Here is a 20,530-nt window from a genome sequence, read left to right on the forward strand (position 1 = left end):
GTTCTTAGAGATAAGGTAAAGAAGTCACAGGAAGAAAAAGAAAAGCAGAAAGTCTAGTTAAAAAAAAAAACCCAAACAATGAAGATTGTATAAAAAAATTCATCATTCAACAGAATGCAAACTAAAATATGGCATAATTTTGAGTGCAGTATGAGAAGAGTCCCCTTCACGTGACACAGAGGTCCGTGACTCCCAGCTGGGTGCTGAGAATACAGATGCGGTTCTTGTACTGGAGAAGCTCATGATTCAGCCAGAGACACGACTGTGGGGACGAGATTCAGGATAGCTACTTCTGAAAATCGAACCACAGTTAAAGAAGCAGGACACAGAGAAACAACTTTTCGCTTTCCCACTCCCCAAGTTCAGCTACAACCCTCTTACTCCACAGCCCCGCCCCAAACTTTCCCGCTTCCGCCCACAGCTCTCGGCGCTTCGGCCCATGACCTGAGCCTGCGCCAATCCTAGTGCGCTTGCGCCAAGCCCTGTCCTCTCCGAATGGCAAACCCGAGCGCATTCCAGGGGGACGGATAAACCTCGGGGCGGGCGGGGTCTCGAGGCCAAATGACGGATGTGATTGGCCGGCCGCGGGGGTAGACTTTCCTTTGTGGGCGGAGCCTCACCCCCGAGCCACGTCTAGTGAACTGTTCTCCTAATTTGGGAAGGGTCAGGCGCGGGCGGGGCGTGGAGCTGAGAGCCGCAGGGTGTGCGCCTGCGCCGAGCTCCGGGACAGGGCGTGTTCCTCGTTCCGGTCTGCGTTTTGCACTGACCAAGTGCCTTTCTTGCCACTGAGGTGCGCCCTGCGGAAACCTGTGCTTCCCTCGCCCAGCCTGTTAGGCGCTGCCCTCCGCGGTGAGTGTGTGTGGCATCGCACTTGGGTTCGCCGCTCTGCGCGCCGCCGGAGCGGTATCGGACGCCTCCCAGTCCGCTGCCCCGCCCCATCCCCTCCTCCTCCCTGCACCGGGACCCTGCCCCCTGATGCCCACCTTCCAAGGCTAGGGGAAAACTGGACAGTGCCAGCCCGGGGCGTCTCCCCTTTCGATCCCTGCACCCCCCCCCCCCAGCCGTCGCCCACGTGCTTCGTTGTTGTCGTTTGGTACAGAATATGTCCAAGTCTCTGAAAAAGTTGGTGGAGGAGAGCCGGGAGAAGAACCAGCCGGAAGTGGACATGAGTGACCGGGGCATCTCCAACATGCTGGATGTCAACGGCTTGTGTAAGTTCTGGGGCTGGGCCTTCCCCTTGCAGCACCGGGAGGGTTTTTAAGTTTTCCCAGTAGCTGCTGGCCGCGGTATGAGAGGTTGTAATGATTCACATCGCCACGCCCTGCTTGTAAGCATCACCTGTGGAGAGAGAGCTTGGCTCGGAAAGTTAGCAATCAGCGTACGTTCCGTCCCGACTGGAAGACGAACCTGAGAGTCCAGCGTAAGAATCACAGACGGTTGTGGCTGGACCTCACTGTTGTCTATGCGAATTGTTGGCATTTGGGTGGATTTCCCACATAGTTTACTTAAAACCCACTTTATTTTTAACTGAAAATCACTTTTGAATCATGCCTCCTTTGTCCTCATATAGTCTCCGACCCTTCAACAATTGCCACACACAAGTTCTGTGATAACTGTTCTTATGCCTGGAGTATGTTAAACCTTTCTTGACTCCTTGCCCTTTTCTGGCTCTTTTTTTCTCCTTAGTTGAGGCGTTTGTTACCTCCTCCTTGTGCTTTGCCTCTTGCCTCCAGTTTTGCTGACCCTGTGGTTTACTCACTGTATTGCTTTCTAGTGTTATTTTTCTGCAACATATCTTACCGAGTAACTCTCTCCTTTAAACCAGAGATTGCAGCTTCAGATGTCTTTTGGGGCCAAGGTCAGGGTGGTCATGAACTTCATAAAAGGTATCCTGTCGGAAGAGGGACAGCTGCTACATCTGCTACTCACATCCAAACAATTGTCACCACTTGGGGATGTTGGCCTAGTGTTGCCATAGTTGTTGTCGTTAAGAAGACAAGAGTCCAGATTTTGACATGAAATTCCCTAATTTTTAGACGTTGGCAACTAATTCCGATATTTGAAACGTACTTTATAGGTGAAATAAAACACGTCTTCAGGCTGACTGTGGCTTCAGTTTGGACCTTCTCCCTTAAACGCTTCTGGTTCTTCATTACCGACAGTAATGCCCCAAGTTCTTTGGCGTGACATGCAAAGCCTTTCTGAATGTGACCCAAACCTACCTTAGTTCCTATCCCTTCCATGCCTTTGTCGTCCCCGCCATGCTGAACAAATTGCCCTCCTTGAACCAGGATACACTCTTTCAGGTCCTTGTGCCTTAGAAGTATTGTATCCTCTTCCCCCTAGATCCTCGCACTTACCTGTCAGGAGTCAGCCCAGACGCCATAGCCTGTGTGAAGCCTTCTCTGTCAGTGTCAAGCTAACAGTCATTCCCTCCTCTGTGAAGGTGGATATGCCTTGCTTCCTGGCTATTGTTATACGAGATTGTGATGTGTTCTTAATCTAAATGTCTCTCGTCCACATCGGAGAGCGGGGCGAATATTGCTGTGCATTACTCGTATTTGCCTTCTTTATACTGCCTGGAACACAGTAGGTGCTCCAGAATGTTGGATGGATGAAGGAAAGCCTCATGGATTAGACCTGAGGTTTGATGAGATCCAGACCAGGATGTGACATTGGAGAAGGAGGGGAGAAGTCCAGGAGACCCTAAAAGATGCATTGCTTGTTAGGCATGGAGAGAGCAGAGTCAGATTTACTGTGAGCCCATGGTTTGTGCCCAGAATAGGTTGGGTTTGGGGCTCTTGATACATCTCTGCTAAAGGACAGGGGATGGGAAGTCATAGACAGTCTGCATTTGGTAACTCTCAGGAAGATTCCTGCCACTGAGCTTTAGCTTTTGGACTCATTAGCATCTTAGCCTCTTGAGATGAGTTGGCCTCTCTCAAGTGGTGATGGCTTCTTGGTGACAGCAACAGAGCCGCTGTGTCTGGGACTGAACTGGCCATGGCAGATCTGGATGTGTGCTTGCACTGCCCCTTCCCAGCTCTGCCTAGGTCGTGGTGAGCATGGGGGGCTCTGCTGTAATAAAGGATGGTGAGCACAAGCAGGAGGCCCGGCTCCGCTGTACTTTTGGCCCCATGGCTCTCTGTTCCTCAGCACTGCAGGGGAACTTTATAGCCCTTGGCTGTGAAGAGGATTCTTTATGTAATATTTATAAGTAGGGAGAGCAGCAAAGCTATTTTGGTTCACTTGCATTATCTCTTTGAAGCCTTGCCTTGTACTGAAGAAAAAAAGATAGCCACTTGCTTCCTGAAAAAGATGTTTCCGGTGTAATATTAGGTGGTGAAAAGCAAGATCTTTCTTCTGTTCTCCCAGAGAAGTAGCTTGAGGAAGAACAAGGCTGCTTCTTGGGGAGTTCGGTGGAAGTGAATTTGGAGATTCGACCTTCTCCAGCCTCTGTGGTGTGTGTAGACCCAAAGAGTGGCTGCTTTCTGCCGAGACTCCCTGACCTCTGGACTCGTGGAGCCTGGAAGTTTCCAGGATACCTTCCGAGGCCCATTCGTCAGCTGGGGCTCATTTATTGGTGGTGCACATAATGCTTTCTGGATATATTTGAATATCTTATATATTAAAATATTTGACATGGTTGCATAAACTATAGCGTAAGAATTCCCTTATTTCTTTACTAGTAAAGTTTTAACTGTATTCATGAGGTTTTGTGTCTTACTATGAAGATTAAACACAAGGAACAGTTCACTCGCATGGACAGAGAATGGTTATTGTGTCTCAAGCTTTTCCTTCCTTATCCTTACTTTGTTGAGTTTCTCAAAAGGTAAGAATTAAGTTTTGAAAATAAGAATGGGAGTTTTGTTCTTACTCTAAGCACATGAATTGTCTGTCTTTTTGCTTGGGAGAATTGTGTCATATAAATGCAGCACTTTACTTCCTTGGAGACAGTAAAGGGCCTTGAAAAGATGTTTTCAGCAGTTCAGGTACCAAAAGCTTTATGATGGGAAAAACTTCATAGGCTGGAGACAGACATCAGACAGATTCTACAGTTTTCCGTCAAGCTGGATTCTCGATGTGGTCAGATCCCTCTCTGAGAGGCAGCGCTTACGAGCGGGGCCTTGGAGTTGCATAGGCTGGACTCAGATTCTCCATCTTGTGCGTAGTGCCATGTAACTTCGGAGAAGCTGCTTAACCTTTCTGAGCCTCGAGTCCTCTTCATCACATGGAAATGTAGGTTCGCACTTGTTAGGACTGGATCAGCGCTTAAGGGCACTGAAGCATGTCCAGCGCTTAGCGCCCAACCTGGTACTGAATGAGCACGTACTGAATGTTAACGCTGATAGGAACATCCAGATAGAGCCGGGGAAGCCTCAGATGTAAGCGGTTCCGACATAGCCCGTGGACTGGACCAAGGAGAGCGTGGCTAATGAGTCTGGGTCAGGCCTTTGTGTACTATGTTGATGTTTTCTCTGGTGGCTTAATAGATCCTGGAACGTTTGGCGCTTTTGCCCAGGATTCTTAAAGATTTAGATTGCTGTTCCTTTGAAATTACCCCTTCATTTTATTTTCCTTCCTATTTTTTTCCTCCCACACGGCATGAAATCTGCACACCCGTTCTCCTTAACGCTTCTAAGAGTAATGGTTGCAATTTTGTTCTCTTTATTGAAGAGATCTCACGGAGGAACTCGGCCACACTGCGGCTGTCCTCACCTGGGTGATAAAGCTGCTTTTGAAGGCTCCTGTAATCAGCTTCCGTGGGAGCAGAGAATCCCATTAGTAGCCAGGGAGACTTTTTTCATTTCTTTTATTTAAATCTTTTGTGACTTTTTTTTCCCCCTCTCTTCAAGTTTATTGCCCTCTAGATGGTCAAACCTTTATCAGGTTTTTCACCCCCCTAGGTTAGACTAAAGTATTTTTCAGATAATTATAAAAAGAAAAATAACCTGCCTTTGAGGCAGTCGTCTTGCTAAAGAACCATGCAAAATAATCAACAAACGTAATCACGGGTTTTTCTGGAAGGGCTGTTTCAAAAGCCCTGTTAAACCTGGAAGTGGTCACCCTGTTAGGAGTTTTTATCAATGCAGGCTGTCTCTGAGGAAAGAGAAAGGAGCTGAGAAGACCATGTCATGTTAGCTGTGATCTTTAGTAAGACCTTTCCTTTTTTTTTTTTTTTTTCCTAAGTTGCTCAGATATACCCATCTTTGTATTTTTCAACCTGCAGGATCTTGGCCTGGGAAGCCCTTTTCCCTTTCCTCCCCAGCCAGCCTCCTCCACCCTTTGGCAGTTAGGACTTGCTGAAGGGAGGAATGACCTGTCCATCCACATGGCCCCAGTCTTGGGTCACCTCCTCTGAGAAGCTCCCCAGGTGTTCATTTTAACCCACCGTTCCATCAGCCTGGTTTCAGTAGCTCTTCTGGGCCTGGTGTGCACTTGTCCAGTGCTTGGAGAAAGTTCACTGACAAAGGATTGCTCTCAGTTAAGAGTTGGGGTGAGCTGGGCTAGAAAGCGTAGCAGAGAAGGAACACATCCTCGGACTGCCCTTCGCAGACCCTGCCCCAACTCTCCAGAGGGCGGGCCTGTTCCAACCAGCAGGAGCAAGATATAGACTGCTCGCGGTTTTATTTTTGATTTCAGGACAGTGTAAACACTGAAATGTCTCCGCCAGACAGGAAATAAATTATGAATAATTGGGACCCCTTTTGGTGTGACTGAACTAATAACGAGCTTTTACTATTTTTCAGTCTTTTGACATTTCAGCCATGATAGGACATGTCAGTCATGGCCTCTTTTTTGGTAAACAGCCTTTTATGCCCCCTAGTTGTGTAACCTTGGGCAAGTCGCTTAACTTCTCAGTGCCTCACGCATCTATAAAATGGGAATAGTAAAATTAGTAGACTTGTAGAATTGCCGTGAGTTGTCATCTGTCAAGTGGCTAGTATGGAATCTGGCCTGTCTCAGTCTGCTTGGGCTCCTGTAGCAGGACCAAGGCCGGGTGGCTGATAAGCCACAGAAATTTATTTCTTACATTTCTGGAGGCTGGAAGTCCAAGACCAAGGCACCGGCAGGTTCCGTATTTGATGAGGATTTACTTCCTGGCTCATAGACCGCTGTGTCCTCAGTGTCCTAGGGTGAAAGGGGTAAGGGACCTCTCTCAGGTGTCTTTTATAAGGACACTAATCCCATTCCCGAGGGCTCCACCCTTATGACCTGGTTGCCTCCCAAAGGCCCCCCACCTCCTAATCCCATCACAGATGGGTGTTAGGTGTCAGTATATGAATTCTGGGGGGACACAAACTTTCATTCAATAGCATGGCACATATTAGTCTTAATATGCACTATTACTGGTATTTTATTTTACTATTTTTATTTATTTATTTTTTAAAGATTTTATTTATTTATTTGACAGAGAGAGACACAGCTACAGAGGGAACACAAGCAGGGGGAGTGGGAGAGGGAGAAGCAGGTCTCCTGCTGAGCAGGGAGCCCGATTCAGGGCTTGATCCCAGGACCCTGGGATCATGACCTGAACCGAAGGCAGACGCTTAACGACTGAGCCACCTAGGTGCCCCTATTACTGGTATTTTAAAAATCTGTTTTATCTGTGTGTAAAAAATGGAAAACCATGTCTCTTTAGTTTGTAGAATTCTCAGTAGTCGTGCTTTTTCCGGTGATCTTCACCTGCTTGTCTCTGTTTGATTACGTCTGGGCACCCAGTGCCTCATTGCTCACCTGCTTGAGAATTCCTGAGAAGTTAGATGGGCATGTCTGGTGTGACAGGGCCAGGAGGAAAACAGTGGCCTCACCCGGCAAATTCTGAGCCCTGGACAACGTGGGAGGTGTCTGGGGAGGCAGCGGGGCATTTCACAGGATTTCAGTTGTAATGCGCTTGTGGCTTTTGAGAATGACAGGCATTAAAAAATGTTAGCCATTTTTTCGACTAATAAGTAAAATGCCGTATATCCTCCAATAGCTGTTTATTGAATTTATTATCATTTTTTTTTCCAGGATGGGTGCTATCCAAGCCAAGTCTCTGGGAGTTTCCTACATGTTGAATCTTTAATTGTCCATTGGTAAATGAGTATTTGCTACGCTAAGAAAACTAAGCTGTCTAATGAATCTGAGGTAGTTAGATTTTTATCGTCAGAAACCGTAACACCCACTGCTTTGCCATTATCGTCAGCTCTTCATTGTGATAATCAGTGCTAGAATTGGTATGGATAATAATCGAGAGCCATATCCTCACTCTTCTTTCCATAAATTTACACAAACCTGGTTCAAAGAAATTTGATCTCAATATATGAGATCCACTGTTACCAAGCAAAAACTAGAGATGATTTCTCTCACCTTCGCTTCCTTGAATAGCAAGTTTGCGCGGGTTGGTTTATTTTTTATTTTTTAAAGCAAAAGAGCATAAAGATGTGGCCGAGGAGCAGTCTGTGGAGATAAAGTGCCTGGCCGGCAGGGGTCAGTGTTGAGCCTCTGTGTTTTGCTTGGAGCTTCCTCCGGAGCCTACACACTGTCTCCTGCCTCATCGTCCACTGCTACCTGGCTAGTTGCTTCCTTTCTCCTCATGCCTCCTCATGCCCCTTGTATGGTACTTCACGCATGAAACTCACAGTCAAAGAAACCTCAGCTCTGTTAGGTTCTGTCTGATCTGGAGTATCTGTAGCATTGGCGTGTTTCATAACCACCTTGCCGGCCCGAAGCAAGGCCTGGAGGCCCAGGGGCTTCTGAATGGAGAGGTCCTGACCCATCAGTGTTTTTGCCCCATGAAACATGAGGGAGAAATGGAATCTGCAGGGCCCCCCTTGGGCAGATGTCACCAGGGTGAGCTGCTTGACAATGTGGAACGGTATTTTGGATTTGAGGTATTGGTTAAACCAGGAAGACACAGGAAGGTGTAACATTCTCTACTTTATTAGTCTGCTAGGGGCTTCCACACAAAATAGCACAGACCGGGGGGCTTAAAGAACAGGCATTTACTTCTCACAGTGCTGGAGGCTGGGAGTTCTGAGACCACAGCGTTGGCAGGGCTGGGTTTTCCTGAGGCCCCTCTCCTCGGCTCTGGCGGTACCCTCACATGGTCTTTCCCCTGTGGACCCACGGCCGTGGTGTTTCTCTGTGTGTCCACTTCCCTCTTCTCAGAAGGACACCGGTCACTTGGATTACAACCCACTTGAATGGCCTCGTGTTAACTTCCATCACCTCGTTACAAGTCTTGTCTCCACATCAGGGCACGTTCTGAGACACTGGGGGGTTGGGCTTCAGCATGCAAAGTTTAGGGGGCCACAGTTCAGCTCATAGCATCTACATGAGAGGTGCTGAATGATCTCTGCGTGAGTGCTTAGGTTGCTTATGCTTTTATAATATCACCCTTCTGGGCAGGTGATAATTGTCCGTGTTTTACAGGCTGGGGAAGCAGAAAGTTCTCTGGAGCCCTAGCACCACACAGGTAGCAGTGGAGTGGGAGTTCACGCTGAAGCGTGGCCGACACTTTGTTCCATACGCTGTGCCGTGTTGTTTGCACCCCTGAAGTGCAACAGGGGCTGGTTCGGATGCGAAAGAGTGGTGATTTTCGGGGCTGACTGGCGCCACAGGCCTGACCTCAAGGCCTTCAGTTTCAGAATTCTTTAAAAACACTGTACTAGGCAAATAAAACGTGTCATTCAGCCAGCCCGACCAGCTTGGAAGCGTAGGTTTATCATGAACTTTAATGGTTGAAGAAAACACTAGAAGCAACTTTTTTATCTGGTCAATGCGACCCTCCTCCTTTCCTTAGGGTTTTCTGAAAAACCATTAATTTTAACTGAATTTAATGAGCAGATGTGAGATCTTTTTACTATATACGGATTCATTTTTTCTGTCCTCAAACAGAACGTTAGCTTAAAACACTGGGAAGTATGGTGCTGGAGAGCTTCTGTTGGGGAAATACTGGTTCTTATAACAGAATAAACCTGAATACGTGAAATGTTATCTTTAGTTATAATCTACCTGTACTTCATAAAGAACCTTTTCATTTACTGTATTTCTCTTCATACCTGTTAATTATTTCTCTGGACTCAGAATAGTTTATAATTTTACAGCTAAAGTGAGTCAAATGAAAGGCACACATCACACTGGGTAATTGGGAAGGGGTCTTGACCTCTCAGACCAGAGACTGGTAACATGCTTTGCAGCCACAGTGTATGAATGGTTGTTTTGCAGATACTCATATGCCAAGTGATTTTTTGCAGAGCTGTAAATATTTAAGGCCTCAGGTTATGAGGAAGATACCTGTTTATTATATATTTGTATCTTTCCAGATGTGCATTCTTTATCAGAAGCTTTCAAAATAATTGATAATATAATTCAAATATGCTATATAGGCATAGTATCTTAATCCACACAAATGCACAAATACATTGCTTACCATGTGCCAGGTTATTGTACTAAGCTCTCCTTATGGATTCTTTTTTTTAAAGATTTATTTATTTTTGAGAGAGCGCATGCAAGCAGGGGAGGGGTAGCAGGAGAAGGAGAGAGAGAGAATCTCAAGCAGACTCCCCGCTGAGCATGGATTTCCCAACACGAGGCTCGATCCCAGGACCCCAGCATCATGACCTGAGCCAAAGTCAGACGCTTAACTGACTGAGCCCCCCCAGGCACCCCTTACTGATTGTTTCTTTTAAATCCACTGTTTCGTTATGATTGTTGTCGTCATCCTCGTCGTCCAGTTTAGAGCTGAACTAAAGTTAACTTGCTTCCAGTCACACAGCTGATAAGAAATAGAGCCAGGATTTGAACTCAGGCAGTCAGGCTTTAGAAACTGTGCTCTTAGCTTTTGCTGTCTGGCCTCATGTCACACCATTTTTGACAGGCACGTGGACCTACAAAGATGAAACAGCTAACTCGGCAAGTGTACACTGAGTGACTACTGACAGTCCAGTCCTGTTCTGGAAGCCGTGGTACCTGCTCTCTGTGGGCTGATAATTCTGTATCGATGTAGGAATGCATTCGGGGATGCTGACCTGCACATGCCAGTTGGGCCAAGGAAACAGGAACCTTCTTTCTCAAACACTTACACATACTTAAAAAAAAAAAATCCACTTAGAAACACTTTATTGAAGCATTCATTTGGATCAGTGTGTAAGTCACGGTGCAGCGTGACACATTTTTAAACCAACAGCCTGGGAAGCCTTGCACCTCCCGCTCATTATCCCTTCAAGGATGCACACTGTCCTAACTCCGAAAGCATAGTTTTGCCTCTTTTTGTACATCATTAAATAAAAGAGGATTAGGGCGCCTGGGTGGCTCGGTTGGGCGACTGCCTTCGGCTCAGGTCATGATCCTGGAGTCCCGGGATCGAGTCCCGCGTCGGGCTCCCTGCTCGGCGGGGAGTCTGCTTCTCCCTCTGACCCTCTCCCCTCTCATGCTCTCTCTCGATCTCATTCTGTCTCTCAAATAAATAAATAAAATCTTTAAAAAAAATAAAAGAGGATTATATGTGCTCACTCTTGAGTGTCTGATTCTCTTGCTTGGCATCATGTGAGGTTCATTCATGCTATAAAGTTGGCTTTAGGTCCACTGTGTGAGTTCTGCCTCAGTTCATTCCTTCACTCTGCTGTGGCCAGACATTGGGGTCATTTCCAGATGAGGGCAGTCATGAATGGTGCTGCTTTGAACCTCCGAACCCAGGTCTTTGGGTGAACACACATAATCATTTCTGTAGGTTATGGACCCAGGAATGGGAATTGTTGGGTCAGGAATGTGCTCTTCCATACTTTTAAAAATGGAAGGCAAGAATCACCAAAATGGGCAAGACTCCTGAAACTTCTACGACAGGCAAAGGGTGAATGTTGTAAATGCGTAATGAGATCTCGCAGCCCATGCTCGCTGGGTCAGGTGCTTGTTCTGTATGTTGCCTTCTTCCCAGAAGGCTTGTTTGCGCCTCAGGCCTGTCTCTGAGAAGTACCTTGTTTGTCGGTCAGTACCTTCTCCACTACTGGCTTGCCAGCTTGGCCGCAAATTAGACCCACCTAGGAGGGAACTTTTCAACTTCCTAATGCTTAGGCCACACCCGAGACTGATTAAAGGAGAAGCTCTGAGTGTGGAAACAGGTGTCAGAAGTTTTGCTTAAACCAGTGAGTTTGCCTCCTTGCACACCATAGTTCTGCAGTCACTGTTCAAACTCCTCTTGTTCATTTTGGGCCCGTGGGAGCCTCTTCTAGTTGGTTCTCCCAACCACTTGACCTGGTCTTTCCATTGGAAGGCCTGTCTTCTGACAGCTTCCTTGCCATCTGCAGTACCAGGCTGTTCCCGATGTTTCTAAATTCCAGCCCCAGACCTAGAATCGGCCAGTCCTCTAAGAAACCCTGTTGGGGCGCCTGGGTGGCTCAGTCTGCTTAACAAAGGTTAAGCGTCTGCCTTCGGCTCAGGTCATGATCCCAGGGTCCTGGGATCGAGCCCCGCATCGGGCTCCCTGCTCAGCGGGGAGCCTGCTTCTCCCTCTGCCTCTGCCTCTGCCTCTGCCTTCTGCTCCCCCTGCTTGTGCTTTCTTTCTCTCTCTGTCAAGTAAATAAATAAAAAAATCTTAAACAAAACAAAAACAGAAACCTTGTTTTGTTTGCCTGTCTTAGAGGGAAGTATAAATATTAGCCCCAATCTGGGCTCTAGGGTACTCCTCACTGCTGGGCTGTTCGTGTTTTGTAGGACTTTTTAAATGGATAGGGCTAAGTTAAAACCATGTTTTTAAAGATAAAATATCTAGTGAGTTCTGGTTCAAATATAGGACTGCAAAGGCTTTTCCTTCTACATTACACGTCTGTTGTGTGTCTTCCATGCTGAGAATCCTGATTCTCGGGGATACAAATAACGAGAGAACTAGAATGGCTCAGAGTTTCTGACTTGGTATGTTGGTGTGTTACATGCAATTGTCAGTACTAAGATCCCCGCTGATCTCGCTGAAAACCGTTGTTTTGTGTGTATACCCTCCCCTCCTGTTTTTGTTTTTATCGGACTTTATTTTTTAAAGCAGTTTCCCCTGTCATTAACATCTGACGTAAGTGTGGTGATTTATTAAAATTGATGGGCCAGTGTCCAGAAATTATTAACTGTAGTCCATAGTTTCCTCCGTGTTGTAACATTGTCTGGGTTTTAACAAATGCGTACTGTCTTACAGGATGGTTTCACTGCCCTAAATATCCTCTGCACTCCACTTACTTTTCTCTCTCTCCCTCATTACCTCCCTGCAAACCCCAGGCAACCATGGGAATTTTATGTCTCTGTAGTTTTGTTTTTTCCAGGATGTCATATAGTTGAAATCCGATAGTATGCAATCTTTATAGAAAGTCTTCTTTCACTTAGCGATGTGCATATAAGGTTCTTCTGTGTCTTTTCTTGGCTTGACGGCTCATATCTTTTTATTATTTAAAAATTTTTTGTTAGAATAGTTGACACACAATGTTATATTAGCTTCAGGTGTACAACATAGTGATGAAACTTCTGATTTCCTTATGCTGTGCTCACCACAGGTGTAGCTACCCTCTGTCACCATACAGTGCTATTATGGTATCACGGACTGTATTCCCTGTGTTGTACTTTTTTTTTTTCTTTTTCTCTTTTTTTTTTTTTTGGAGAGAGAGAGAGTGGGAGGAGGGTGGCAGGGGCGGGCAGAGGGAGAGAGAGAATCTTAAGCAGGCTCCACGATGAGCGTGGAGCCCCAATGTGGGGCTCGATCTCATGGCCCTGAGATCGCGACCTGAGTCAAAAGCAAGAATCAGATGCTTAACCGACTAAGCCACCCAGGCGCCCACTCTATACTGTACCTTTTATTCCCATGACTTATTCCATAATTGAAAGTCTGAATCTCCTACTGCTCTTCCCTCTGGCAACCATCAGTTTGTTCTTTGTATTTGCAAGTCTGATCTGCTTTTTGTTTTTTTATTCATCTGTTTTTTTACATATCTTTGTATTATTGAATAACGCTCCATTTTCTGGATGTGCCAGAGTTAACTTACCCATTCTCCCACTGAAGGGCATCTTGGTGGCTTCCAAGTTTGCGCACTTATGAATAAAGCTGCCGTAAACATCCATGTACAGATTTTTGTGTGGTTATAGTTTTTTAACTCGTTTGCATAAATACCAAGGAACACAATTGTTAGATCATATGGTAAGAGTATAGTTCATTTAATAAGAAACTGACGAAATGTCTCCCAAAGTGGCTCTACCATTTTGTGTTCCTTCAAGTGATGCATGAGAGTTCTTTCTGTTTCTCCTGACCAGAATTTGGTGGTGTCAGTGCTCTGGATTTTAACCATTCTAATAGGCGTGTAGTGGTATCTCATTGTTTTAATTTCTGATTCCTTAATGGCATATGATGTAGACAGTATTTTCACATGCTTATTTGCCATTTGTAGATCTTCTTTGATGAGGTGTCTGTTAAGTTCCTTGGCCCTTTTTTTATTTGGGTTGTTTTCTTGTTGAGTTTTAAATTATTTGTGTATATTAGATAGGAGTCCTGTGTCAGATACTTGTTTTGCAAAAATTTTGTCCGTTTCTCTTTTCATTTTCTTACCATTATCTTTCACAAAGGAGAAATTCTAAATTTTAGTGAAGTCTCACTACCTTTTTGTTTCTGGATAGTGTGTTTAGTGCTATCTAAAAAGTCATTTCCAAATCTGGGGCCACCTTGATTTTCTCCTGTGTTGTATGCTAGAAGTCTTAAGGTTTTGCATTTTACATTTAAGTCTGTGATACATTTTGAGTTAATTTTTGTGAAAGATGTAAGTTCTGTGTCTAGATTGTTTTTGGCGTGTGGATGTCTAATTCTCCAGGCACCACTTGTTGAAAAGATACCTTTTTTCCACTGAATTACTTTTGCTTCTTTGTGAAAGATCAATTGACTGTATTCTCGTGGGTCTGTTTCTAGGCACTCTTCTGCTCCATTGATCTCTCTGTTCTTTGACCAGTACCACACTGTCTTTATTACAGTGACTTTATAGTAAATTTTGAAGTTGGGGAGTGTCAATTTTCTGAGTTTGTTTTTCTTCTTCAGTATTTTATTGGCTATTCTGGGTCTTTTGCCTTTAATAAATTAAAGTATAAACTTTAATTTATTGACATCCACAGAATAAACTTGCTAGGATTTTAATTGGGGTTACATTGCATATGTAGATTATGGATATAGAGTTCTTCATAATCCTTTATTATCCATTTTAACATTAACGAGATCAGTAATGATGACCTTCCTTTCATGTCTGATATTAGTAATTCGTGCTTTTTTTTTTTTCCTGGTTAACTTGGCTGCGGGTTTATCAATTTTATTGATCTTTCAAAGAACTAACTTGATATTCTCTATTGATTTCCTGTTTTCAGTTTCTTGGTTCCTGCTCTAGTATTTATTATCTTTTCTTCTGTTTGCTTTGGATTTAATTTGTTCTCATTTTTCTGGTTTCCTAAAATGAAAGTTTAGATGACTTGTTTTAAAGATATTCATTCTTTTCTGATATATGTATCAATGCTGTAAGCTTCCTAATAAGCACTGCTTTTCGTGGATTCCACACATTTTACTAAAATAGTAGTTCATTTTCACTTAGTTCAAAATATTTTAAATTTCTCTTGAGATTTCTTCTTTGACCCCTGTATTATTTAGAAGTATGTTGTTAATCTCTACATATTTTGGGATTTTCTGGGTATTTTTCTATTACTGTTTTTTCATTCAACTTCATTGTGGTTTGAAAGCATACATTATATGATTTCTGTTTTGTTTTTGTTTTTGTTTTTTTAATTAAGTAGGCTCCAGGCCTAGCATGGAGCCCAACGACCCAGAGATCGAGACCTGAGCTGAGATCAAGAGTCAGACACTTAACCAACTGAGCCACCCAGCCGCCCCTGATATCTGTTATTTAAAAAAATTTTTTTTAATGTTTATTATTTATTTTAGAGAGAGAAAAAGAGAGTGAGAGAGTGCTCCAGTGGGAGCAGGGGGGCAGAGGGAGGGGGAGAGAGAGAATCTTCAATCAGACTTCCTGCTAAGCCCAGAGCCGGACATGGGGCTTGATCCCAGGACCTTGAGATTGTGACCTGAGCCAAAACCAAGAGCCTGCCGCTTAACTGACTGAGCCACCCAGGTGCTCCTGTTATTTTAAATCTGTTAAGGTGTGTTGTATGATCCAGAATGTGGTCTGTCTTGGTGAATGCTCTATGTGAGCCTGAGAAGAATGTGTATTCTATCGTTGATGTATTCTGCTGATGAAGTATTTTACAAGTGTCAGTTAATACGATTGATGTGTAGTTTTTCTGCCTGTTGGACCTGTCAATTACTGATAGGGGGGTGTTGAAGTGTCCAACTACCATAGTTCATTTGCCTGTTTCTCCTTGCAGTTCTGTTAGCTTTTACGTTATGTATTTTGATGCTCCGTTGTTAGGTGCACGAACAGTGAGGATTATTAAGTCTCCTTGGATAAGTGATCCCTTTATCATTATGTAATCCCCTATTTATCCTTGATGATATTCTTTGCTCTAAAGTCTGTCTGGAATTTATATGCCTATCTGGCTTTTCCTTTTTGTTTTTAAGTGTTAGCATGGTATATCTTTCTCTGTTCTGTTACTTTTAAACTATCAATGGCTTCATACTTAAAGTGGGTTTACTTCAGACAACATAGAATCAGATCTTATTTTTTATTTACTCTGGTAGTCTCTTCTAATTGGTATATTTAGACCATTCACATTTAAAATGATTATCAGTATACTTGGATGAATTTTTATCTTATTTATAGCTTTTCTATTTGTTATCATAGCTCTTTGTTCTTTTTTGTCTTTTTCTGGTTTTTGTGGAGAATTAGATTTTTCATTTTTTTTTTTTACCTCTCCTAGCATATCAGTTATATTTTTTAAATTTTTTAGTGGTTGCCGAAGAGTCTGCAATATACTTTACAGCTAATTTATTTTTTTATTTTTAAATTTTTTAAAAGATTTTATTTATTTATTTGACAGAGAGAGACAGAGAGGGAATACAAGCAGGGGGAGTGAGAGAGGGAGAAGCAGGCTCCCCAGGGAGCAGGGAGCCAGACATGGGGCTCAATCCCAGGACCCTGGGATCATGACCTGAGCTGGGGGCAGATGCTTAATGACTGAGCCACCTAGGCGCTCCTTTACAGCTAATTTAAATCTACTTTCAACTATACTACTTCATTGTACAGGCACTATAAACAGTATTCTTTCTCTCTTTTTTTTTTACAATGTCATTTAATGAATGAATGATTGATGGATTGATTGATTTGAGTGTCGTTGACACACAGTGTTACATCAGTTTCAAGTATACAATGTAGTGATTTGACAAAGTTATACATTATGCTGTGTTCACCACGAGGTGGATACTATCTGTCCTGATACATCACTTTTAGAGTATCATTGACTATATTCCTTATAGTCAATGTGCCTTTTATTCTTGTGACTTATGCTTACCTTCTGGCAACCATCAGTTCTCTGTATTTATAGGTCTGATTCTGTTTTTTGTTCGTTCATTTATTATTATGTTTTAGATTCCACCTATGAGTGGAATCATATAAAATTTGTCTTTCCCAGTCTGACTTATTTCACTTAGCATAATACACTTTAGGTCCATTCATATTGTCTCAAATGACATAACATCATCCTTTTTTATGGCTCTGTAATAATTCACGGACGTGGGTGTGTATATATGTACACCAGGTCCTCCTTACCCATTCATCCATTGATGGACACTTAGACTGCTTCCATATCTTGACTATTGTTAATGCTGCAGTAAACATAGGGGTGAATATATCTTTTTGAATTAGTGAACAGTATCCTTATTCCTACCTCTTGTCACTTAGTACATTGCTGTCATTCATTTTTCATATCCATAAGCAATAACCAATACATTGTTTGCTATAATTATAAAGTTATCTCTGTGACTAGTTAATAACTTATATTATAACTTTTATTCCTTTTCTAATTGTCTACCTTTCTTTATGTAGTTCTGAGTTTCTGACCTTTATCTGATGTTTACCATTTGCCTCTGAAGAGCCTTTTTTATTTTATTTTTTTAGAGAGCGCGTGCATGCATGCATGTGTGAGTGGGAGCTGGGGGAAGGGACAGAGGGAGAGAATGAATCTTAAGCAGGCTCCACACTCAGCATGGTGCAGGGCTTGATCTCACGACCGCAAGCTCATGACCTGAGCCAGAACCAAGACTCATGCTTAACCGACTGAGCCACTCAGACACCCCCTGAATAACTTCTTTTAATATTTTTTCTCAAAGCAAATCCATTGGCAACGGTTTCCCTCAATTTTTCTTAGTATGAGAAAGTCAAGGATAATTTTGCTGGATGTAGACTTGCTGGCTGGTGGGTTTGTTTCTTCAACACTTCAGTATTTGTTTCTATTCTCTTCTTCCATGCATGGTTTTTGAAGAGAAGGCCAATGTAGTTTTTAGTCTTGTTTATATATAAGTAGTGTTTTGTCTTTTTTTCTCTCTGGATTCTTTAAATGTTTACTCTTTGTCTTTGATTTTCTTCAGTTTGAATATGGTATACCTAGGTGTAAATTTTTTGTTAATTATCTTTGTAGGTAAATATCCTATCCTTAAGCTTTGGTAAATATTCAAGGTGGATATGTTGGTTTGGTGGTTTGGGTCTATCATTAAATTTGGAAAATTCTCAGCCATTAGAACTTGAGGTATTTCTTCTTCTTTTTTTTTTTTTTTTTAAAGATCTTATTTATTTGACAGAGAGAGACACAGCAAGACAGGGAACACAAGCAGGGGGAGTGGGAGAGGGAGAAGCAGGCTTCCCGCGGAGCAGGGAGCCCGATGTGGGGCTCGATCCCAGGACCCTGGGACCATGACCTGAGCCGAAGGCAGACGCTTAGCGACGGAGCCACCCAGGCTCTCCGAGAACTTGAGGTATTTCTTCTGTTTCATTCTCTCTCTTTTTTTTGGCTCTGGCATTCCTGTTATGTGTATGTTATACCTCTAGTAGTTGTCCCATCGTTTTTGGATATTCTCTCCCATTATTTTAATTCTTTTTTTCTCTTTGTTTTTCAGTTTGTCAAGTTGATGTTGACTTGTCTTCAAGCTCACATGACTGTGCCAAATCTGCTGATATGCTCATCAAAGACCTTTATTGATCTGTTTGGATTTCTAACATTTCCTTTTGATTCTTAGAGTTGCCTTCTTTCTGCTGACATTATGTGGGGTGTCCCTGCATGTTGGCTTATTTTCCACTGAAGCCTTCCCATGTCAACCAGAGTCATCTTCTGTCCTCATTCTGATAATTCCAGAGGCTTTGTCCTGAGTCTGGTTCTGTTGCTTGCCTTGTCTCTTTAGACTATGTGTTTGCCTTTTAGTTTGCCTTGTAATTTTGTTGAAAGCCAGACATGATGCCTTAGGGAAGAGGAACTGAGGTAAAAAGGCCTTTAATGTGAGGTTTGTTTGCTGTACATACAGGATTCATAGGCTAGAATTTCCTCCACTATTCTTGTTTTTGTCTTTCCTGTTGTCTTTGGGTTTCCTAGAGATTCCTTCTTAGTAGTGTTTGATCATTGTAGTTGTTTAGCTATAATCTTGTTATCATGAGGGAACCCTATTGATGAGGTGTGGGAAGGGGAGAAGTTTTCTAAAATTCTGTTAGTAAGCTTGGGCTCCTGGGCCGCGACCTTCCAAAATGCTTTCCAGCATTTTTCTTTCCTTACGTGAAATAGGAAGGTAAGAGGAGGCTGGAGTTGGGTATTACCTTCTCCCATGTTGGTTGGGGTCCAGTAAATCATTTCTTCTTTTTTAAGGAGAGCAGAATGTTTTGGTCTCACTTCAGGGTTGTGTTGTGTCTTCCCTTCCACTGCGAGAAGCAACAAGGGATTTTTCTCATTGATTTTTCACCCTGAGAACCTGGTGGGGTTCCTAGAGCCTGGGTCCCCAGGAGTTTTTTTCTCTCAAGCTATTTGATAGCTTACTCTGTAGAAATGAGTCAGCTATCCTGTAAGCATTCCTATCAGTTGCTGGCTCTAGTGGCTGTTTCTGCTGTTGGGAAGCTGTGATTCTCAACCACCTGTCTCTACGTTTTCCAGTATGGCGGTTTGCCCTCTGACCTCAGTTCTCGGATCGAAGAGTGGTTGCTTATATTCTGTTTAATCAATGTTTTTCTTGTTCTGAGGATGGGAATGATGCTAGCTGGAAACCAGCTACAACTCTCATAAAGAATTATAATATGGTTCTGTATTTTTTAATACATGGGCCATATCTAAACTTTTAGTGCATATATCCATTATTATACTCTGTTTAACTGTTATCTACCCTTAGTTTTACAGATATCTCTATATTTTATACCTACATCCATTTACACTGGCCCTGAAGTCAGTCTCTTTGGTTATTTTGATTGCTTGAGCTCCATATGTGACAGATTTTGTAGGAAGGGCCAAAAAATGAATATTTCCAGGGTTTTTTTTGCATGTTCATGATAGATAAGTGTTTGTACCCTTCTTACTTAAAGGTCAGTTTTATTGGATTATAGACTCACAGTTTCTTTCCTGGAGGTTTTTTTGTTTTGTTTTGTTTTAAGATTTTATTTATTTATTTGAGAGAACACAAGTGGGGGGGCATGGGGGAAGAGGGAGAAGCAGACTCCCCACTGAGCAAGGAGCCTGACGGGGGGCTTGATCCCAGGACCCTGGGATCATGACCTGAGCCGAAGGCAGATGCTCAGTTGACTGAGCCACCCAGATGCCTCACAGATAGTTTGTTTTCAGTGTTGAGTTGTATGAGTTCTGTATATATTTTGGATATTAACCCCTTATTGGGGATAACGTTTGCAGATATCTTCTCCCAGTTAGTAGCTTGCCTTTTTGTTTCACTGATGGCTTCCTTCTCTTTGCAAAAGCCTTTTAGTTTGATGTAGTCCCAATAGTTTATTTTTGCTTTTGTTGCCCTTGCCTGAGGAGATAGATCCAAAAGTTGACTGTGTTTTATTTTAGGAGTTTTATGGTTTCATGTCTTACATTTAGGTCTTTAATCCATTTTGAATCTACTTTTTATGTGGTGTAAGAAAGTGGCTCAGTTTAATTTTTTTTTTTTTGCATGGAGTTTTTCAGTTTTGTCTTGCTCCAGATCTTAGAAGAAAAGCTTTCAGATTTTCACCACTGAGTATGATGTTATTATCTGTGGGTTTGTCATATACGATCTTTATTATGTTGAAATATGTTGCCTCTTTCCATTTTGTTGAGTCTTTATCATGAGTGGATGTTGAATTTTGGTAAATAGTTTTTCTTCGTCTGTTGAAATGATAGGATTTTTTATCCTTTGTTTTGTTAATATATATCAATTAATTTGCAAATATTGAACCATCCTGGCATGCCTGGAATAAACCTCACTTGATCATGGTGTATGATCCATTTACTGTATTTTGAATTTGGTTTGGTAACACATGATTGGAGAATTTTGGATCTGTGTTCCTCAGGGTTATTGGCTAGTGATTTTCTTTTTCTGTAGTATCTTTGTCTAGTTTGGTTTTGGTAATACTGGCTTTGTAAA

The 20,530-nt window shown here is 42.9% G+C and overlaps 1 protein-coding gene across 3 annotated transcripts in view; it reads left to right on the forward strand.

The window, feature by feature from the left end:
- The first annotated feature begins 680 nt into the window (after positions 1–680).
- Positions 681–20,530, forward strand: part of RSU1 (Ras suppressor protein 1) — a 253,585-nt gene continuing 233,735 nt past the window's right edge. For 2 of the 3 annotated variants that reach the window (XM_028114093.2, XM_088025799.1), the window contains exons 1-2: positions 682–849; positions 1,100–1,211. In XM_028114093.2, coding sequence (XP_027969894.1) covers positions 1,103–1,211 — 109 coding nt within the window. In that variant the 5' untranslated portion in view covers positions 682–849; positions 1,100–1,102. Of the gene's footprint in view, positions 850–1,099; positions 1,212–20,530 lie in introns of all 3 variants that reach the window. The other variant, XM_028114094.1, reaches the window with a different exon arrangement.

Source organism: Eumetopias jubatus, unplaced genomic scaffold, assembly GCF_037043125.1.
Source record: "Eumetopias jubatus isolate StellerSeaLion01/CBP00866 unplaced genomic scaffold, mEumJub1_p1.0 scaffold_8, whole genome shotgun sequence".
Taxonomy (NCBI): Eukaryota; Metazoa; Chordata; class Mammalia; order Carnivora; family Otariidae; genus Eumetopias; species Eumetopias jubatus.